The sequence below is a fragment of the Nannospalax galili genome, unplaced genomic scaffold (assembly GCF_000622305.1).
Source record: "Nannospalax galili isolate Female #2095 unplaced genomic scaffold, S.galili_v1.0 scaffold568, whole genome shotgun sequence".
NCBI classification, from domain to species: Eukaryota; Metazoa; Chordata; class Mammalia; order Rodentia; family Spalacidae; genus Nannospalax; species Nannospalax galili.
The window spans coordinates 3,638,669-3,656,436 of NW_008359441.1; the positions used below are offsets into that span (position 1 = coordinate 3,638,669).

Sequence of the window (17,768 nt, forward strand, 5' to 3'; positions counted from 1 at the left end):
ATTTTCGCCCTGCCCCTCCTTCGGTGACTTCTGGGACCCTGCAGAGCCTAGGCAGTTACTTAGCTCTAGTTCTTCCTTGGGAAAGGTCTCCCAAAGTTTGGAAGAGCTGCTTGAAGCTGGGTCAGGGCATCCTGGTGCAACCACACCACACTGCCCGAGAGAGAGGATGCCTCCTGTAGGACGGTTAGAACTGCCGATGGTAAGGCCATGGGATATCTTCCTGGGAGACTTCTGAGGATGTCCATTTCCTTCTTGAGGCCCATAAGGTGGCCTCCCCGAAACCATGTTCACTTTGGCCCCCAAGGTCATTGATGTTTGCACATGGCTGCTGAATGTGCTCCTTTTCTTCTCCTCTTGACCTTCTGTCCCCATTGGCCGCCTCCGGTCCTCCTCCTCCTCGATCTCATCTTCTCTTCCTTCTCCCCCTCCTCCTCGATCTCATCTTCTCTTCCTTCTCCCTCCTCCTCGATCTCATCTTCTTCTCCTTCTCCCCCTCCTCCTCTGTCTCCATCTTCTCTTCCTTGTCCCCCTCCTCCTCTGTCTCCATCTTCTCTTCCTTGTCCCCCCCCTCCTCTATCTCCATCTTCTCCTCCTTGTCCCCCTCCTCCTCTATCTCCATTTCTCCTCCTTGTCCCCCTCCTCCTCTATCTCCATCTTCTCCTCCTCTTCCTCCCTCTTGGCCTTTTTAGTGGTCTTTTTAGAAGGAAGAGGAAGGTGACCAGATGTCAAGGGCTGTAGAGCCGGAACCATCCTCACTGGTGGGGTAGTAGGGAGAGTGGTCTTGGCGCCCTGAAAGAGGGACCCCAGTGGTTCTTAAAGGCTGGAACATCCCAAAGATATATTGCCTCCTGGGGCTGCTGCAGAGGCCAGGCGGCCACAGGAACAATGAGGGTCCAGTCTCTATACAGATGGGTTTCCCCTGGCAGGAGCAACCTGGCAAGGCCAGCCAGGCAGGGGCAGCTGACAGGCCATAAGATGTGGGGAGGATAATCGGGTGGAGCTGGAGGCTAGGCAGGCAGCCACGCCACTTCGCCCTGAAAACGCCCTCATTTAGGGAGATTACTGAGCAAATCGGGGATGGGGAGAACAGCGAAAGGAGAAATGAGCAATGGGGAGAACAGCAAAAGGAAAAATGAGCGGCTTGTGGCTACTCTGTATCCAGGCAAGCCCTGGTGTTTGTGACGTCATGCTGGAACTTGTGATGTATGGGGCCCGTGCGTTTGAGTGGGGGAGGGGTGGCTCAGGAGCCAGCAAACAGCAAAGGAAGCTCCACAGCTCTGCTGGTGAAGCCCCGTTCACTTCCTGGCGCCCGCACTTCTGCTGCTCCTGCAACACAGCATTAGATGGGCCACTATTTTGGATTCACCAGAGCTCCTGAGTTGCCTGGACCATGGGCGGAATTGGACTGAAAGCCCGAATGGTCAGGGAAGTCAGATCCTCCCAGGCTTCCCGGGACTTCTGTAGGTCTCTGTGTAGCACTGAATCAGGGCCGCCTGGTAACCCTGGCTGGGATTAAGGGCGTGTACCACAACACCCAGCCCATGTATTTATTTATTGTCTTGAATCCCAACAAGTAACGCCAGAGCTCCTTCCTGTTCTACACCGTGGCTCCTCTGCATCCTGTTACCTTTTCTGTAGTCGGCTCTAGACTGCACTGCACATGTGCACTGCCTAGGCGAAGCCAGTGCTGTGTTGACCAAGGCCCACGCTAGAGTCTCCTGGGAAGATGTGGGGACACGATTTGCAGCAGAGCTTCCTCCCCTTCTCCCTTGGAACTGAGCCTGGGAGCCTGGGTGGTAACAACAGAACCCCCCCCCAAAAAAATACCAACAAACAGGCTGGAGAGATGACTCAGTGATTAAGAGCACTAGCTGCTCTTTCAGAGCATCCGGGTTCAGTTCCCAGCACCCACATGGTGGTTAATAACCATCTGTAACTCCAATTCCAGGGGATCCGATAGCCTGTACACTGCAAGACATAGATGCAATCAAGTTGTCTTTTCTCTGACACTGTCCCTTGTTTTCTGGCTTCCAGCACGGCCTGTGGGGTTCGTTTGTTCTCCTTGGCACATCTTTGTGTTGCTTTTCTCCCTCTTGAGCCTTTAAGACGTGTTGATTGTCTTTAGAAGTCTGACATTTCACCAGGAAATGTAGGCGAAGAACGTTTTCCAATAAACCTGATGATCATCTGTGTATCCTCTCTACCTTCCATTTTCTCCACGCCTTCTTCCTCAGTTCACTTGGAGATGTTGTTTCTTGAGCCTCATGAATTTATTCTTGTTTTTATTAATTGCTGTTTATGTATTTCTGAGTCAGGGCTATGTAGCCTAGGCTGGCCTCCAACACACGATCCCCCTGCCATGATGTCCCATGTGTTGGTGTATAAAACTACAGTCAACTCTTAGTTTTTCAAAAATAAAAATCTCCTTATGGTCTTGCTTCCTGGGATAGTTCCTTGATTGTTTGATTGTTCGATTGATTGTTTTTGAGACAAGGTATCATGTAGCCCATGCTAGCCTCGAACTTGCTGGAACAGTAGAGGATGACCCTGAGCATCCTGATCCTCCTTCCCTTCCCTCCTCACGTGCTGAGATTACAGGTGTGTGCTGCCATGCCAGGACTGGCTTCCTTTTTCAGGTCACAAACTGGGATTTCAAATTGTTATATATCATACTTTTCTCTTCCTTTGAAACCTCCATCAGTGGTTCCTCCATGCTCTGCATGCCCACCGCCAAAAAGCCCCTGCTGTCTTCTTGCAGCCTAGTATATTAAAGACATTTTATTGTGAGCATATTGATTAAGATATTTTATAATCTGCGGCTGGAGAGGTGGCTCAGTGGTTAAGAGCACAGATGTCCTAGAGTCAGCTCCCCCCAATGGTAGGTAGCATAGTGGGGCTGGTGGTCCCTGAGGGGTAGATTGAAAAGTGCCCCTGCCTTGACAGACAGTGGCTGGGGTGCTGGAGGGATTGCGGAAGCTCCGGATTCCTAGTTCCCAGGGACTGACATCTCTCCATAAACAAACACTCCACAAACAACGATTACTTGAGTGTAATTACTTAAAATAGTCTCTTCATCTGGAAGCAGGAGGTTGAAGGTTTTCTCCTTATGGCTCGGCATAGTCTCAATAACTGTGAGATCACTGGTTTTAAAAATTGTTTTTATTTTATGTGTGTGAGTGTATTGCCTGCATGCTATGTAAGTGCACCTGTGGCATACAGTGCCCACAGATGTCAGAAGAGGGCATCAGATCCCCTGGAACTGGAGTTACGGATGTTTGTTAGCTGCCATTTGGGTGCTGGGAAACGAACCCTGGCCCTCTGCAAGAGCAGTCAGTGCTCGTAATTACTGAGCCATCTCTCCAGCCCCAAGATTACGGCTTTTAACTAAGATAGTAGGACACATTAAGAACAAACCCACCTCTCTATCTCTGGTGCTTAAAGTAGTGTGTGTGTGTGTGTGTGTGTGTGTGTATGTGTGTGTGTGTGTATACTTGTACAGGTGGAGGCCAGAGGACAACTGTGGGTGTCCAGTGAGCCCCAGGGATCCTCCTGTCTCTACCTCTCCAGTGCTGGGATTACAAGCATGTATCATCACACTCAGATTTAAAAAAAAAATACTTTATGTATCATTTTTATTTTATGTGTATGAATGTATTGTCTGCGTGTATGTAAGTGCACCTGTATTGTGCAGTGCCCTTGGAGGTCAGAAGAGAATGTTGGATATCCTGAACTGGATTTATGGACGGTTGTTAGCTGCCATGTGAGTGCTGGGAATTGAATCTGGATCCTTTACAAGAGCAGTCAGTGCTCTTAACCTCTGAGCCATCTCTGCAGCCCCATGCTCAGATTTCTTAACGTGGGTTTGGGGCATCTAACTCAGGTCCTCATGCTCACATGGCAAGCTGAGCTGTCTTCCAGCATACCAGCTGAGCTGTCTTCCCAGCTCCAAGGTGATTTTGATATCCAAGACCATTCAGATGGATGGACACATCTCTCCATTTCACATGAAGCACAGTGGCAGCTAACCCTGAAGAAAGTGACTCACTCCAGGTCACATAGCCAGGAAAAAAGAGATGGACTTTAAACCCAGGTCTGCTAGGTGCTTTCAGATCCCTTTGCAGCTCTGGGGCTGCTGTGAGCTGACTCGGCGTCCTGTGTGGTGTCAGACGCAGCTGCGTGTGGACGAGCCGACAGCCTGGGTTTCTTTCCGCAGGTCCCTGGCTGAGTGGCAGCCCTGCCTGGGTCTCCTTACAAAACAAAGCCAGCAGCATCAAGAAAAGTGCTGTTGGGAGGTTGGACAGACTGTTCCCCCCAGTGGCTGAAGTAACCTTGACAGATAGCTCCTGGGGCTGCGGGTTATCTCCTTTGGTTTGCACAGCAGCTGAACAGAGTCACCATCTGTTCAATGGGATGGAGAGATGACTTGGCCAAGTCTGCAGCCCCTGCATGCAGGTGGGGAGCAGAGCTGGTCTTTGAACTCAACATTCTCTTGTGGGCCTTATTTCCCTTCCCCATCCTGAGCTCAGCTTTAACACTAAGGCCAGACAAATACCCCCTTACCCAGAGCAGGGCTTCTCCCCTTTAGGGACTGGTCCCTACTGGCCTCTTACTGTCCTGCACACACATGTAGATTCACATATAGTGGTGAGCCTAGTTTGGACAGGTTCTCCTTCCCTGACTCAGCAGTCTTGGGGCAGGGACCTCAGCTGTCACTTCATCCCGGTGTCCTTTGCGCTGGCTCAGCACGGTGCTGGGACTACTGAGATGGGTAGGTGACAGAACACGTGTGTGCAGGTGCCCAGCCTTCTGCCCTCTTCCCCCTTGAGTGTCTAGATTTTCTATGAAAGATGCTGCAATCAGACTTGCTGGCAGATGGTGCCATTAAGGTTAGGTGTGGAAATAGAGAGGGGTACATAGTTGGTGGGGGAGGATACCTCAGAGGGACCTAAGGGAGGCTGGGAGGAGGAGGGAGACTGGAGGATTTTTGGTTGCTTTATTATTATTTTTTATTATTTTTACTTTGTGTGTATGAGTGTATTGCCTGCATGTATGTAAGTGCACCTGTGTCATGCAATGCCACAGAGGTCAGAAGAGGGCTTCGGATTTCCCTGGAACCAGAGTCGAGGATGGTTTGTAGTTGCCATGTGGATTAGGAAGTAAAGATGCAGTGTACTGGTTTGAACTAGAGAAATGTGGGATTTCAACTATTTCGATTGTGCCTTAATGAAATTATATACTTTATACAGATTTATTTAGTACTATGAAATGCATTTCTTGGCTACAGTGTTACCTGAATATGCTAAAAATATTTTTGAATAAGTAATTGTAAAGGAAGTGGTATCTGTGTATGAAGGAAAACATGGAAATGAAGTACAAGCTAAGAAGGAAGGAGTATAGCAGGATTTTTCAAGATGAGACAGGGTCTCCCTGTAGCCCTAGCTGTCCTGGAACTCACTGTGTAGACCAGGCTGGCCTTGAACTCACAGAGATCTGCTTCCTCTGCCTCCCGAGTGCTGGGACTAAAGGCTTGCGCCACCACGCCCGGCCCAAACTGGTTTTTAAAAATATTTCCTTTATTATTATTTTTCTTTTAAAAATATTTTAAATTGAGCTTTTTCACATTTTATACAACAATTCTTGATCAAATTAAGACCCCTTCCCCTATTCATACCACCCCCCCAGGCCCAATGAATTCTGCCATGCATGTTTAAGTCCCATCTGATCAAACATTTTACCTGGATGTCCTTCAGTGCAAGTTCATCCACTGGAGTCTATTCAGCCTATCGAGAGAACTTAAGGAAGGCGTACCCTCCTCACCCAGCAGTCATCAGTCTCCAAAAGTTCTCAGGCTAGGGCTGGACACCTGCTTTATTATTTTCATTTTATATTTGTGAGTCTATTGCCTGCATGTATGTAAGTGCACCTGTGTCATGCAGTGCCTGTGGAGGTCAGAAGAGGGCGTCAGATCCCCTGGAACTCGAGTTATGGACAGTTGTTAGCCACTGTATGGGTGCTAGGAATCAAACCGGGTCCTCTGCAAGAGCAGCCAGTGCTCTTAACCACTGAGCCTTTTCTCTAGCTCCCCAACCTGGCTTTGAATGCCTGATCTGTTTGTCTCAACTTCCTGAGTACTGGGATAACAGGTGTGAGCCACCATGGGTGAGGAGACTGATGTTTGAAGACTCATGTCTTGTCCCTGGCATGGTCAGCCAAGGGCTTGATAGCATAAGGCAAGGGGCTGAAAGGAAGAGAGGAGACGGGGGCAGCCCCTGCAAGGGTGGGGAGGGCAGGAAGTTAGAGGGTGGCCAACCCAAGGAACCAGAGTGGGGAGGGTGCTTGGACCTGGGGAAGACCCAAGACGATGCTGGGAAGGGGTGGGATGTGCAAAGACCAGGCCTCGTTTGTGGCTGTTATTTTCTTGAAGCAGGATGCTCTGCCACGGAGCCCCACCACAGAAGAGCGCACAGTGCTCCCTTAGCCTACTTTGCAGAGAAAGTCCGTTGTTTTATTGGCTTGTCAGAGATCCCCACCAGTACAGACAAAACCCCTTGACCATTCTTACCATATCCTTCCCTTTAGGGTACCTGTCGTCAGGAAACTGGGGGGTCTTCTAGTAGCCCTTCCTATAGTGTCACGCATATGTACAAATGTGGGAGTTCCTTCTCAGTCAAATCTAATGTTTCTTTGTGTGTGTGCTTGTGTGCGTGTGCGTGTGCGTGTGTGTGTGTGTGTGTGTGTGTGTGTGTAGGTTAGAGGTCAACATCTATTTTCCTCTATTGCTTTCTACCTTACTTAAAAAAGTATGTGTGTAAGTGTATTGCCTACATGTATGCAAATGCCCCACATATATGCAGTGCCCAAAGAGGCCAGAAGAGGATGTTGGATCCCCTGGAACTGCAGTTACAGAAGGTTGTTAGCTGCCACGTGGGTACTGGGAACCAAACCTGGGTCCTCTGCAAGAGCAGCCAGTAGCGGTTCTCTCACTGAACCTGGAGCTTGACATTTCATCTAGGCTGGTTGGCCAGGGAGCTGCTGGAGTCTGCTTGCCTGTTCCCCCCAGGGCTGGGGTTACAGAAGCATGTGGTTACACAAGTTTTTACATGAGGGCTGGGGATCTGAACACGAGTCCTCAGGCTTACATAGCAACACCTTTGCCACTGAGCCATCTCCTCAGCCCTTGAATCGAATGCATTTCTGAAACTGTGAGAGACAGTGGCTTTTTGGGGATAGCAATATATTCTGTTCAATTCACTGATATAAGACTGATGCATTGTCAATCAGTCAGACACCCCTACGAGTTTCCACAGCATTGCTTGACACTCTGACATTCTGAAGCATCCCATTCCTTTTTTTCCCATGAACAGAGAGTTTCAATGAATACTGAATTATCTGCTGCTGTAGTGTTGTAATCAGTGGACATGTGCTGCGTGTTAGATAGGGAATGCCTCCCCGACAAACTCATGTAGTGAAGGCTTGGTCTCCAGCTGGTGGTATTCTTTTGGAAGGTTCTAGAAACTTCAGGAGGAGAGGCTTAGCTGGAGGGTTACTGGGGCTGTGCTCTTGGGAACTGTGTTTTGTCCCAGGCTAGTGAGAGAGTGTCAGCTACAGTACACAATATGGGCGTGAACACATGTGGATGCACCTGTGGGCACACAGATGTGCACATCTAGTCTCCAAATTGTCAGAGTTGTTCCCTTATATAACTACCTAAAGATCTACCTCTTGAATTTAGCCCTAGCTGGTCTGGAACTTACTATGTAGACCAGGTTGGCCTTGAATGCACAGAGCCTACATCTGCCTCCCAAGTGCTGGGACTACAGGTGTGTGCCACCACGCCCGACCCAGAAACTAGCTTTTAAATTACATTTCATTTATTTAGTGTAGATGTGTATGTGTGTGAGTACACATGTATCCCGGGGCATGTGTGGAGGTCAGAGGACACCTTGTAGGAAGTCAGTTCTCCTCCCCACCATTTGAGGCCCAGGAATTGAAGTCAGGTTGTTAGGCTTGGTGGGAAGTGCTTTAACCTGCCAAGACATCTCACTGGCCCTACATTGTATGTGTGTGCGTGCGTGCGTGCATGCGTGTGTGTGTGTGTGTGTGTGTGTTAATGACTTATGTCTAGCTTTGCTTAACTGTGTTAGTAATTTAAGAAAGACTGCGTAACAAATGCATACAAATTTCTATATCTTTGTTAAAATTGTTGGGTGCTGCTAGGTGTGGTGAAATCCCTGTAATCTCAGTATTTGGGAAGCTGAGGCAGAACTGTGAGTTTGAGGCTGGCCTGAGCCACATAGTGAGGTGCTGTGTCAACTCCCCTAACCATCCCCTTAATTGGGTCTTAATTGGGAACATTCACTTCACCCTCACGAAGACACTGTGGTCAAGTATAATGTTCCTGCTCTTAACTTTTGGGGAAATAGAGGCAAAGTGAACTCAGCACCTGAAGCCACTTGCTGTGAAGGGGATTCTGGGAGACAAACCCAGGCTGGCTGGATCCAGAGTTCATCTGTCTGAATACCAGCCTACTATGTTTCATGAGTTGAGTGGCCCCTGGGAATGTGGAATGTTGTTTGCCCCTCCAACCCTGGGCTCTTCTCCTAGCCTTCAGAAGTCACCAGGTTGATTACTCTGGCAACCAGCCCCCATCCTGAGACTCTCCTGGTCATAGGAACAACACATCAGTTTGGAGATGCCATGAGTTTTAAGAATTTGGTGCCAGGAAATGGGGTCACATACCAATTACGTACACCTTATTATCAAACACAGGATCATAAAATCGCAGCAAGTTACTGTTTTGATACCAGCAGACTGGTTCAAAAGTTTATATGGAAAATCTGAAGAGTTGGTAGCCTACACAGTGTTAAAGAACCAAGTTGAAGGATTGAAGCTACAATCATCACCCATAGCTACGGTAATTCAGAAGTGTGTTAGCAAAAGTATAGAGTGGCGCTGGGGAGACAGTTCAGTGGGTAAGAGCACTTGTTGTACAAACGTGGAAACCTGGTTCAAATCCCCAGTGCCCGTGTAAAAAGCTGGGCATGGCTGCATGTGTACCCGCAGCTGCAGCGCTGTGGGGGGTAGGGGCAGGATTGTTGGGGTTTGCTGGCCACCAGCCTATCTCCAGGATCAGTGAGAGGCCCTGTTTCAAGAGAATAAGTGGAATGTGATGGAGCAGGACACCTGATGTGTCCTCTGTATGTGCATGTATCTCCTTACACAGAATGGGTACATCAGTGGACAAGGTGGGAACTACCAGGTGTTGCCTATGGAGTGTTGACAAAGGAACAGCGACAGTCCGGTGGAGTCAGGACAGTCTTCTCAGAAATGTGATGAATGATGCTTACCTGGGGAGAAAAGGTGGGAGGGGCCAGGATGATGTAATGGACGGTTTGGATGATGTAATGAAGACACCAGGCCTAGTTGGTGAAGGTGCATCTTTTGAAGCATTTTTTAACATATATTTTATTTATTATTATTTTTTTTATTTTATGTGTACGAGTGTATTGCCTGCATATATGTGAGTGCACCCATGTCGTGCAATGCCGCCGAGGTCAGGAGAGGGCTTTGGATTCTCCTGGAACAGGAGTTAAGGAAGGTTTGTAGCCCCCAGATGGGTGCTGAGAATCGAACCCAGGTTCTCTGCAAGAGTAGTCAGTGATCTTAATCACTAAGCCATCTCTCCAGCCCCTGAAGCATTTTTTTTGTTTGTTTGTTTTTTGGAAAGGATGTGGCATCTAAGGAATGCTAAATCCTAAGTGGAAGGTTCTGTCTGGCTGGTCAGTGGTGCATGGCTCTAGAGTGGCTGTGTTTTGACCCTTTTCTTTAAAATGTTTTATTATTTTAATTTTATGTGTATGCGTGTATTGCCTGCATGTAGGTAATTGCACCTGTGTCGTGCAATGCCCGAGGACTGAAGAGGCTGTTGGATCCCCTGGACCTGGAGTAACAGACAGTTGTTAGCTGCCATGTGGGTGCTGAGATTCAAACCTAGGTCTTCTGCAAGAACAACCAGTGTTCTTAGCCACTGAGCCATCTCTCCAGTCCCTGACCTCTTTCTTTAAAAGATTTTTTTGAGCCAGGTGTGATGGTGCTCACCTTTAATCCCCATCACTCAGGAGGCAGAGGCAGGTGGATCTCTGTGAGATGGAGGCCAGCCTAGTAGCGAATTCCAGGCCAGCTAGAGATACAGGAAGACCCTGTCTCAAAAAGACCAAAAAAAAATTACTTTTGAATTATTGATTTTTATTTATGTGTGTGAATATTTTGCCTGCGTGTATGTAAGTGCATCACATGCACTGCGGGGGCCAGAAGAGATGTTGGATCCTCTGGAACTGGAGTTTCAGATGGTTGTTAACTGAATCAGGTTCCTCTGTAAGAGCAGTTAGTGCTGTTTACTGCTGAGCCATCTCTCCAGCCCCTGGGCCTCTTTGTTAAGCATTTCTCCCCACCCCCACCCCTGTGTGTATGCGTCTGTGTGTACATGCCTGTACATGTCTCTGCCTGTTGACTTTTTCTGTTCATACTGACCCGCTTCCTTCTTTCACAGAGTGTGAGTGTCTCCTCCAGCCTCCCCGTCTCTTCGTCTGTCCTCCTTCCTCTATGTCCCCGTGCAGTCCCAGATTTTCTGTCTCTTTCTTCTTTCAGCAACTCCTTCAAGATCCCAACATGCGCTGACCCTGCCATGTGCCGACCACCATGCCAAGGTGGGGCTGTGGTCTGAGGAAAGTGCTGCAGGTGTTTGGATTCACTCTGAGAGTACGTGCTGTGGGGATATGAATGAGAAGGGGCTTGGTGCAAATGAGGACAGGAGGTAGACATTTGTCCCTGTTCAGTGATGATGGAGCTGAGGTAGGTGGGACATCTGGAGCTAACCAGGCTAAGAACCTAGTTGAGCCAATAGCACAAGCTAATGTCCTGTGGTAGGAATGGGCATCAGTTCAGAGGTGGAGTGTGGAGGGTGCACCAGGCAGTCAGTGGTCCTTATTTGTAACAGCAGTTGGACACTGTTGGAGGCTTTGACGGCAACGGGTGGCAGGCACATTTGACGAAGATGACTGTGGTGGTGATAGGTTGCTGTAGGGAGATGAATCAGGAGGTTACTTTGAGTTCAGAAAGCAAGATGTAATGACAACTCAGATTATGGTGTTGTCCTTGGGAATGGGTAGAAATTAACAGATTCCAGAGCGATCGCCAAAGTAGACTTGATAAAACTGGCTCAAGATAGTGTTACACACATGTGTCAGCTTTATAATTCTGCTGGAACAGGAAAGAACTTCCAGATTCCCACTGAGAGAGACTTTATTAGGGAAGGAGACTCCTTAGACTAGATACACACAGTAAAGAAGGCCTGCTTGAAGGTCAGATCCCTAGGCCGGCAGTCAGCTGGGTGGGGAAGACCTGCTTCTATAAATAAGCCTTAACACCATTGAGAGAACCACAGGCTGGGGCTGGAGCGATGATGGTTCAGAGGTGGTTAAGAGCACTGGCTGTTCTTGCAGAGGACCCAGGTTCACATCCCAGAACCCACATGGCAGCTTCTATAACTCCAGTTCCAAGGTATCTAACACCCTGTTCTGGCCTCTGAGGGCATTGCACAAATGTGGTGCACTTACATACATGCAGGCAAAAAAACACATACACATAAAAGTAAATAAATCAAGGAGCTGCAGGCGTGTGTGTGTGTGTGTGTGTTTTGAGGCAGGGTCTTATTATGTAGCCTGGGAACTTGCCATGTGGCAACTCGGGGAGAACCAAAGCCCGCAGGTGAGGCCCGCAGGTGAAGCCATATTGGAACTGAACCCTCTGCTCCCAATGATCCTCTTACCACAGGTTGGCCTCTAACTTTTGCTGTTCCTGCCTCAGCCTCCTGAGTGCTGTAGTTATAGGTGTGGCTCACCATGCTTGGCCCTCTCCCTTTGTGTTTTTAAAGTAGTTATTCAGTGCTTGCTTCTTCCCTCCCTCCCTCTCTTTTGTTTGAATTGAGGCAACACTTGGGGCTGTTAGGACTCAAGGAAAAAGAGCCAAGGTCAGTCACAGGGACAGTTAACCTTCAGGGCTACCCATTGCTGTCAATGATCATCAGTCCATCTGTTGCTGTGACGGAATGTTCTACATCTCTTCCCTTAACTCCTGATTCCATTGCCAAAGCTCACTGTCCTGGTTTAATGTGCCTGTCTCGGGAAGGGGGTGAAGGCTGACTGGGAGGCAGGTGGCTAAAACCTTTATGACAGTCAGTTTTCTATCGCTGTAGCAAAATGCCCAAGAAGATCCACTTAAAGGAAGAAGAAAGGTTTTTGGCTATTTTTTGGCTCATGGTTCCAGAGGTTGCAGGTCCTCCATCACTTGGTTCTGTTGTCTCTGGGCTGTGGGGAGGCAGGGAGAAGAGCCTGTGGGGGAGCAGAGCTGGCTCACCTTATGGTGGCCAGGACAGAGGGAAGGGGAGGGATGGGGAGGCAAAGAGAGAAAGAGGATGGGAGGGAGGGAGGGAAGGAAAGAGAGGAAGAGAAGGAGGAAAGGACAGAGGAGGGGCGCAGAAGGGAAGAGGAGGAAGGAATCAAGAGCAAGATATCTCATTTAAGTACCTACATCCTCCAACTAGGCCCCACCTCCTACCCAGCACCTCCATCAGGTTCCGAACCATCAATGGGTTACTTCATGCACAAGGTCAGAACTCTGATCCAGTCACCTCCCAAAAGCCCCCTCTGATCAATGCTTCCAGTGCCTGGTCCAAACTGACAAGAGTGCTAGGGGACATTTAATTTTCAAACCATAGTACCCCTCCTTTACCAGGGCTAGTGGGGTGGCAGGTGCCTGGGGGCTTTGGTTGAGGAGTGGGGCTTGTGCTCACATGGGATCTCGTTGAAGAGATGGGCTCACAGGTCCCTTCCTGGGATGGAGTGCTGGATGCCTGGGCTTCAGGGTATGACTGTCCTCTTCTGGAGTGAACTCAAGTTCTGTGTGGCTGGTGTTTGCTTCAGTGAATGACATGGAGATAAGAAAGTGTGTTTGCTTACTCTCAGTGGACATCATGGAGATAAAGGAAATCTGCCCAGGGAGGAGCTGTAAGGACTTCGAGCGTGCCAAGGCCGTCCATCACCAAGAGGACTGCTGCTTCACCATCCTCTATGGCACCCAGTTCGTCCTCAACACGCTCAGTCTGGCAAGTGGGTGCACATTTGTCTGCTTTCTCTCTCCCTGGGCCTCCTCTCCTGCTGAGAAATTTCTCTAGTGGCCGTTGTGCACCCGCCCGCCCACTATGCATGTTTGGGGTGTCCTGGTCTTGAGTCCCAGCCCTCCCACCTTCTAGCTGTGTGTCTTTGGGCAAGGTACCCCACCTCTCTGAGCTGCAGTTTGCTTGGCTGTGAACTGAGGAGAGCGGCAATACCCCTCCTTGGGGTATCTGGTTGAGAGTAGAACAATGTCAGCGTGGCCCCTGCAGGCGGGGCTCTGCTGGATGGCGTCACCTGCTTCCTCCAGCAGGGACTGCACAGCAAACATTGGCCTGATAGGACTGTCCTGAGTCCCTGGGTGCACATGTAGCACAGAGCACACACATGCAGGCACAGAGCGCACACATACAGACACAGAGCACATACATAGCACAGAACATACAGAAAGCACAGCGCACACACATGCAGGCACACAGTACACACACGTACAGAGCACACACATGTAGTCACAGTATACACATGCAGACATAGAGCACACACATAGGAACAGAGCACACACATGCAGCGCAGAGCACATACATACCCCATACCACACACAAAGCACAGAGCACACACATGCAGGTATAGAATACACATACAGCACAGAGCACACACATGTATCACAGAGCACACACACAGCACGTAGCACATACATGCAGCATAGAGCACATAGAAACAGCAAATAGCACACACACAGCACAGAACACAGACAGAGAATACACATAGCACAAAGAACACATATGCAGGCATAATACACATACATGCACATAGAATATACACAGCACAGAATACACACAGGCACAGAACACATCTGTGCAACACAGAGACACACATGCATACAGCACACACAACACATGCATGCAGGACACACCCATGTATGTACACACCACACCTGCATACATTTATACAGAGCACACATGCACACATATAGCACATGCGTGCACACATGCCTGCAAACATGACACCCTCATGCATACACATAACACATATGCATACAAAACACATACACACAACACCTACATGTGTACACAAATGTATGCATACAGAACACTCACATCACACATGTATATGCACACAGCACACACATATACCCATAATATACACACATTCATGAAGGCACACAACTCACTTGTGGGTGGTTATATAGAACACTCACAGCACACATGCATGCACATATTGACACATGAATACACGCACATACTATGCCCCACTGTGCACACATCCAACATGCATGCACACATACAACACACACAATGCATTCATGGAATACACACATGAATGTACAGATAACATACAACACAACACACATATCACATACATGCACGCATACTTACCACACAATGCACATACCCAGTGCACACAGCACACACATGCATATCTGGAGGTGAAGTGTCTGGCCATCCCCATGTGTCCGACAGGAGGCAGAAGACTGAACTGAGGAGGTCTGGGCAGAGCACCACGTCTAGCCGTGGGTTCCATCTCCCAGCAAAACAGATAGAGAAAGGCATGTGAGAGACAAGGCATGTGGCGGGTGAGGGCTGGAAGTTACTTTCAGACCCAGTCCTGGAGCTGATGAGAGCAAGCAGATGTGTTAAAATGGACCGAGGGGCGGGGGCACGGGCAGAGCAAGGTGGGGACACTGAACTAGGCGTCAAGCACTGTTAGGAGTTTCTCCTTATACCCAGGAGGCCCAGCTTCCACATGCATCCCTCCCTCCTCTTTACAAGGGCACTGATCCCTTTGTGGAGTCCCCACCCTCATAACCACATGTAAATCTGCTCATGTCCCCAGGGTCCCGCCTCCAAGTGCTGCCCCATCAGGGTTAGCACTTCCACATGTAAATTCTAAGAGGCGTGTTCAGGCCACAGTGGCCACTGAAGGGCTGTGTGGCCCTGGTCACATCACTGACCCTTGTCTTAGATTCAGTATCGCCATGTGTTGTGTGGGAATCACTGCTGTTCTTTGCTGCTGCTGCTGTTCAAGATCAGGTAATACAAGAAAGGCATGTGGAGTGGTGTCCAGTGGACAGGAGCACACACATGTCAGCTGTGGCTCAGTGACCACACCAGGACTACTCTTGGCTGATTAATTGGGCTCAGGAGAGAACCCACCTGTCCCTGTGGCAGAGGCTCATCTCGGGTTGCCTCCCCTCACAGAGAAGTAGGTCTCAGGCTGTGAAGATTGGAAGGAGTTGCTTTCTGGGTGTGTGTAGCTCTGGAAGGGGCCTAAGTCCCTCCTGGCCTATGGCTATGTGTGTGCTTGGGCAGGGGCCCAGGAGTTCACACTCCCTCTCTCTTCCATTCCCCCCTCAGCCGACTCGAAGGAGGACGCAGTGAAGTGGTTGTCTGGCTTGAAGATCCTCCACCAGGAAGCCATGAGCGCATCTACTCCCACCATGATCGAGAGGCATGTGGCTTGACCTTCACCCACTCTTTAGTTCCGCTGCCTTTGGGAATGTGGACCACAGCGAGGGTGGGTGGAGGTGGGATGGAACATTGCGTCCTTAATCTCATTAGTGCCTTGCATGCAGTGGTACCAGATGGTGGTGGAGGTATCCTCAGTGTTCCAGATAGGACCTTTTCTCCTTAGTCTTCAGCCCTAGCCTTTGGGGGTGAGTAGGGCTGTGCAAACACTCTGTGTGTGTGTGTGTGTGTGTGTGTGTGTGTGTGTGTATGTGTGTCCGCATATGTGTCTATGTATGCATGCATATGTGTCTGTGTGCTTCTGTGGCATTTCTAAGCCACGTTATGAGGATGAGGATGCTTGAAAAAGAGACATCCTGATTCTTAGTATCATAAGGCCATGAGTGGACCTGACCTGCCAAGAACCTGTTCCTTTAGATGCCTGTGCTCCCCAGCCAGGCTTCGCTCCTTTTATTGAGTCAGTATCTCCAGCATGAAATGGGGATGTAGAAGTCAGAATGCTCCCTTGTCCATCAGAGTATCTTTCCCTCTGATCCCCCAGCCTGGAATACCACACACAACAGCAAACAGATGTCTCTCATTGTTTGCAATGAGAAATGCTTTCAGCACCTTGATCTGTAAAGCAGGCTACTCACATCCATTCCCTCCCTCAGGGTATCTTAGGTGGAGGGCAAGGAGGGGTCCTGAGGGATTAAGGTCAGGTGCCCAGGTCACAAGAGGAACACGTGGCTCAGTGAGCTTGTTTACATTATAAACGGTAACTTTTTGGTTGCAAGGTTAGGTAAAAGTGTTTTCTTTGGATTATGTCCATTTGTAAAGTCATTCTACCTTGCTTCTGTATGCCTGTTGTGTACATAAACATGTGTGTGCCTGTGTGTGTGCATATTTCTGTATCTGTGTATGTGTCTAGTTGTGTGTTCACAATGCATGTGCATGTATGTATGCATTCACATGTGTGTCTCTGTTTCTTTGTATGTGTGTTCATTTGTGTATTCACATATGTATACATACACATGTGTATGTCTCTGTATCTCTATGTGTATGTGTCCATGTGTATGTGTGTGTATGAATCTGTGTAGGGGTTTGTGCACGCACATGTGTATTGGTGTGTGAGAAGGGGTTTTCCTCCTGAAGGAATTTAGCAGTGAATTAAGTGGACTGATGCGTGCATGACCTGAGACTGGGTCTGGAAGCCACTAGCCCACCGTGGCAAGTTAAGGCCATCTAAGGAGTGTCTTCAGTGGAGTGTGCATACATGGGATGGGGATGGCTTACCCTCCCCATGGACCAAAGCCCTCGTCCGTGCACCATTCCCGTGCCAAGTCTTCGGGAATTAGTGATGAGGAATTGCCTTTTATGGAAACTCAGCTTTGTCCCACGAAGGGTTCTCCGGGCTCAGTCACGGGTCTACAGCCATGGGGGGACTGGTTCCCGTGCTGCCCTGTGAGGGCTGGAAACCCCCTTCTGTTTAGATTCCTTTTCCTTATCCAGCAGAACTTCCTTAGGCCACACGCTGCATTTTCTAACGTTTTCTCTTTTTGGCCGCAATCTCTTTCCAGTTGGCTGAGAAAGCAGATTTATTCAGTGGATCAAACCAGAAGAAACAGGTAAGAAGCAGCCACAGCTGTTCAGTTTCCTCTGGTTTTTGTTTATTTGGGGGGTGGGGGGTTGGTAATGTCTTGTGGTGGCACAGGTCTCGTGAGGATGGCTCTGACCTCCAAAATGCCCAGTGCTGTTAGGTTAACAGTGACCAGATTCTTGCATGGGCAGAGCTTCTAATGGAAAGTTCTAGTCCAGCTGCAGCAATGACATGTCTGCCCTGGGCTCTGGTGCCTCGGCACAAAGATTAGAACACCTGCTTTGTCCTGGGAACAGAACAGGAAACGTGGTCACCGGGGCACCTGCGCTGTGTGGTGGGACAAGCTGGCCCTGGAGGAGCCAGCCAAGTTCAATGGCAGTGGTGTGAGGCTGTGTGGGATGAGGTGGATGATGTACTGATGTGCCCTTCAGTCCACTCCACAGTCCCTGTAGACTGTGTCACACAGTGGGACCTCCCTCCTTCCTCCCCTCCGTCTTTTCCTCTTCCCTCCCTCTCTCCTTCCTGCCTTCCCTCCCTCCCTGGGTTTCACTGGAC

General features: G+C 49.2%; 1 protein-coding gene across 1 annotated transcript in view; it reads left to right on the forward strand.

Annotated features, from left to right (window-relative positions):
• Nucleotides 1–17,768, forward strand: part of LOC103725694 (1-phosphatidylinositol 4,5-bisphosphate phosphodiesterase gamma-2-like) — an 89,163-nt gene that overhangs the window by 29,664 nt on the left and 41,731 nt on the right. Inside the window, 4 exon segments of the mRNA XM_017795570.1 lie at nt 10,648–10,758; nt 13,023–13,166; nt 15,524–15,617; nt 17,194–17,241. Coding sequence (XP_017651059.1) covers nt 10,648–10,758; nt 13,023–13,166; nt 15,524–15,617; nt 17,194–17,241 — 397 coding nt within the window.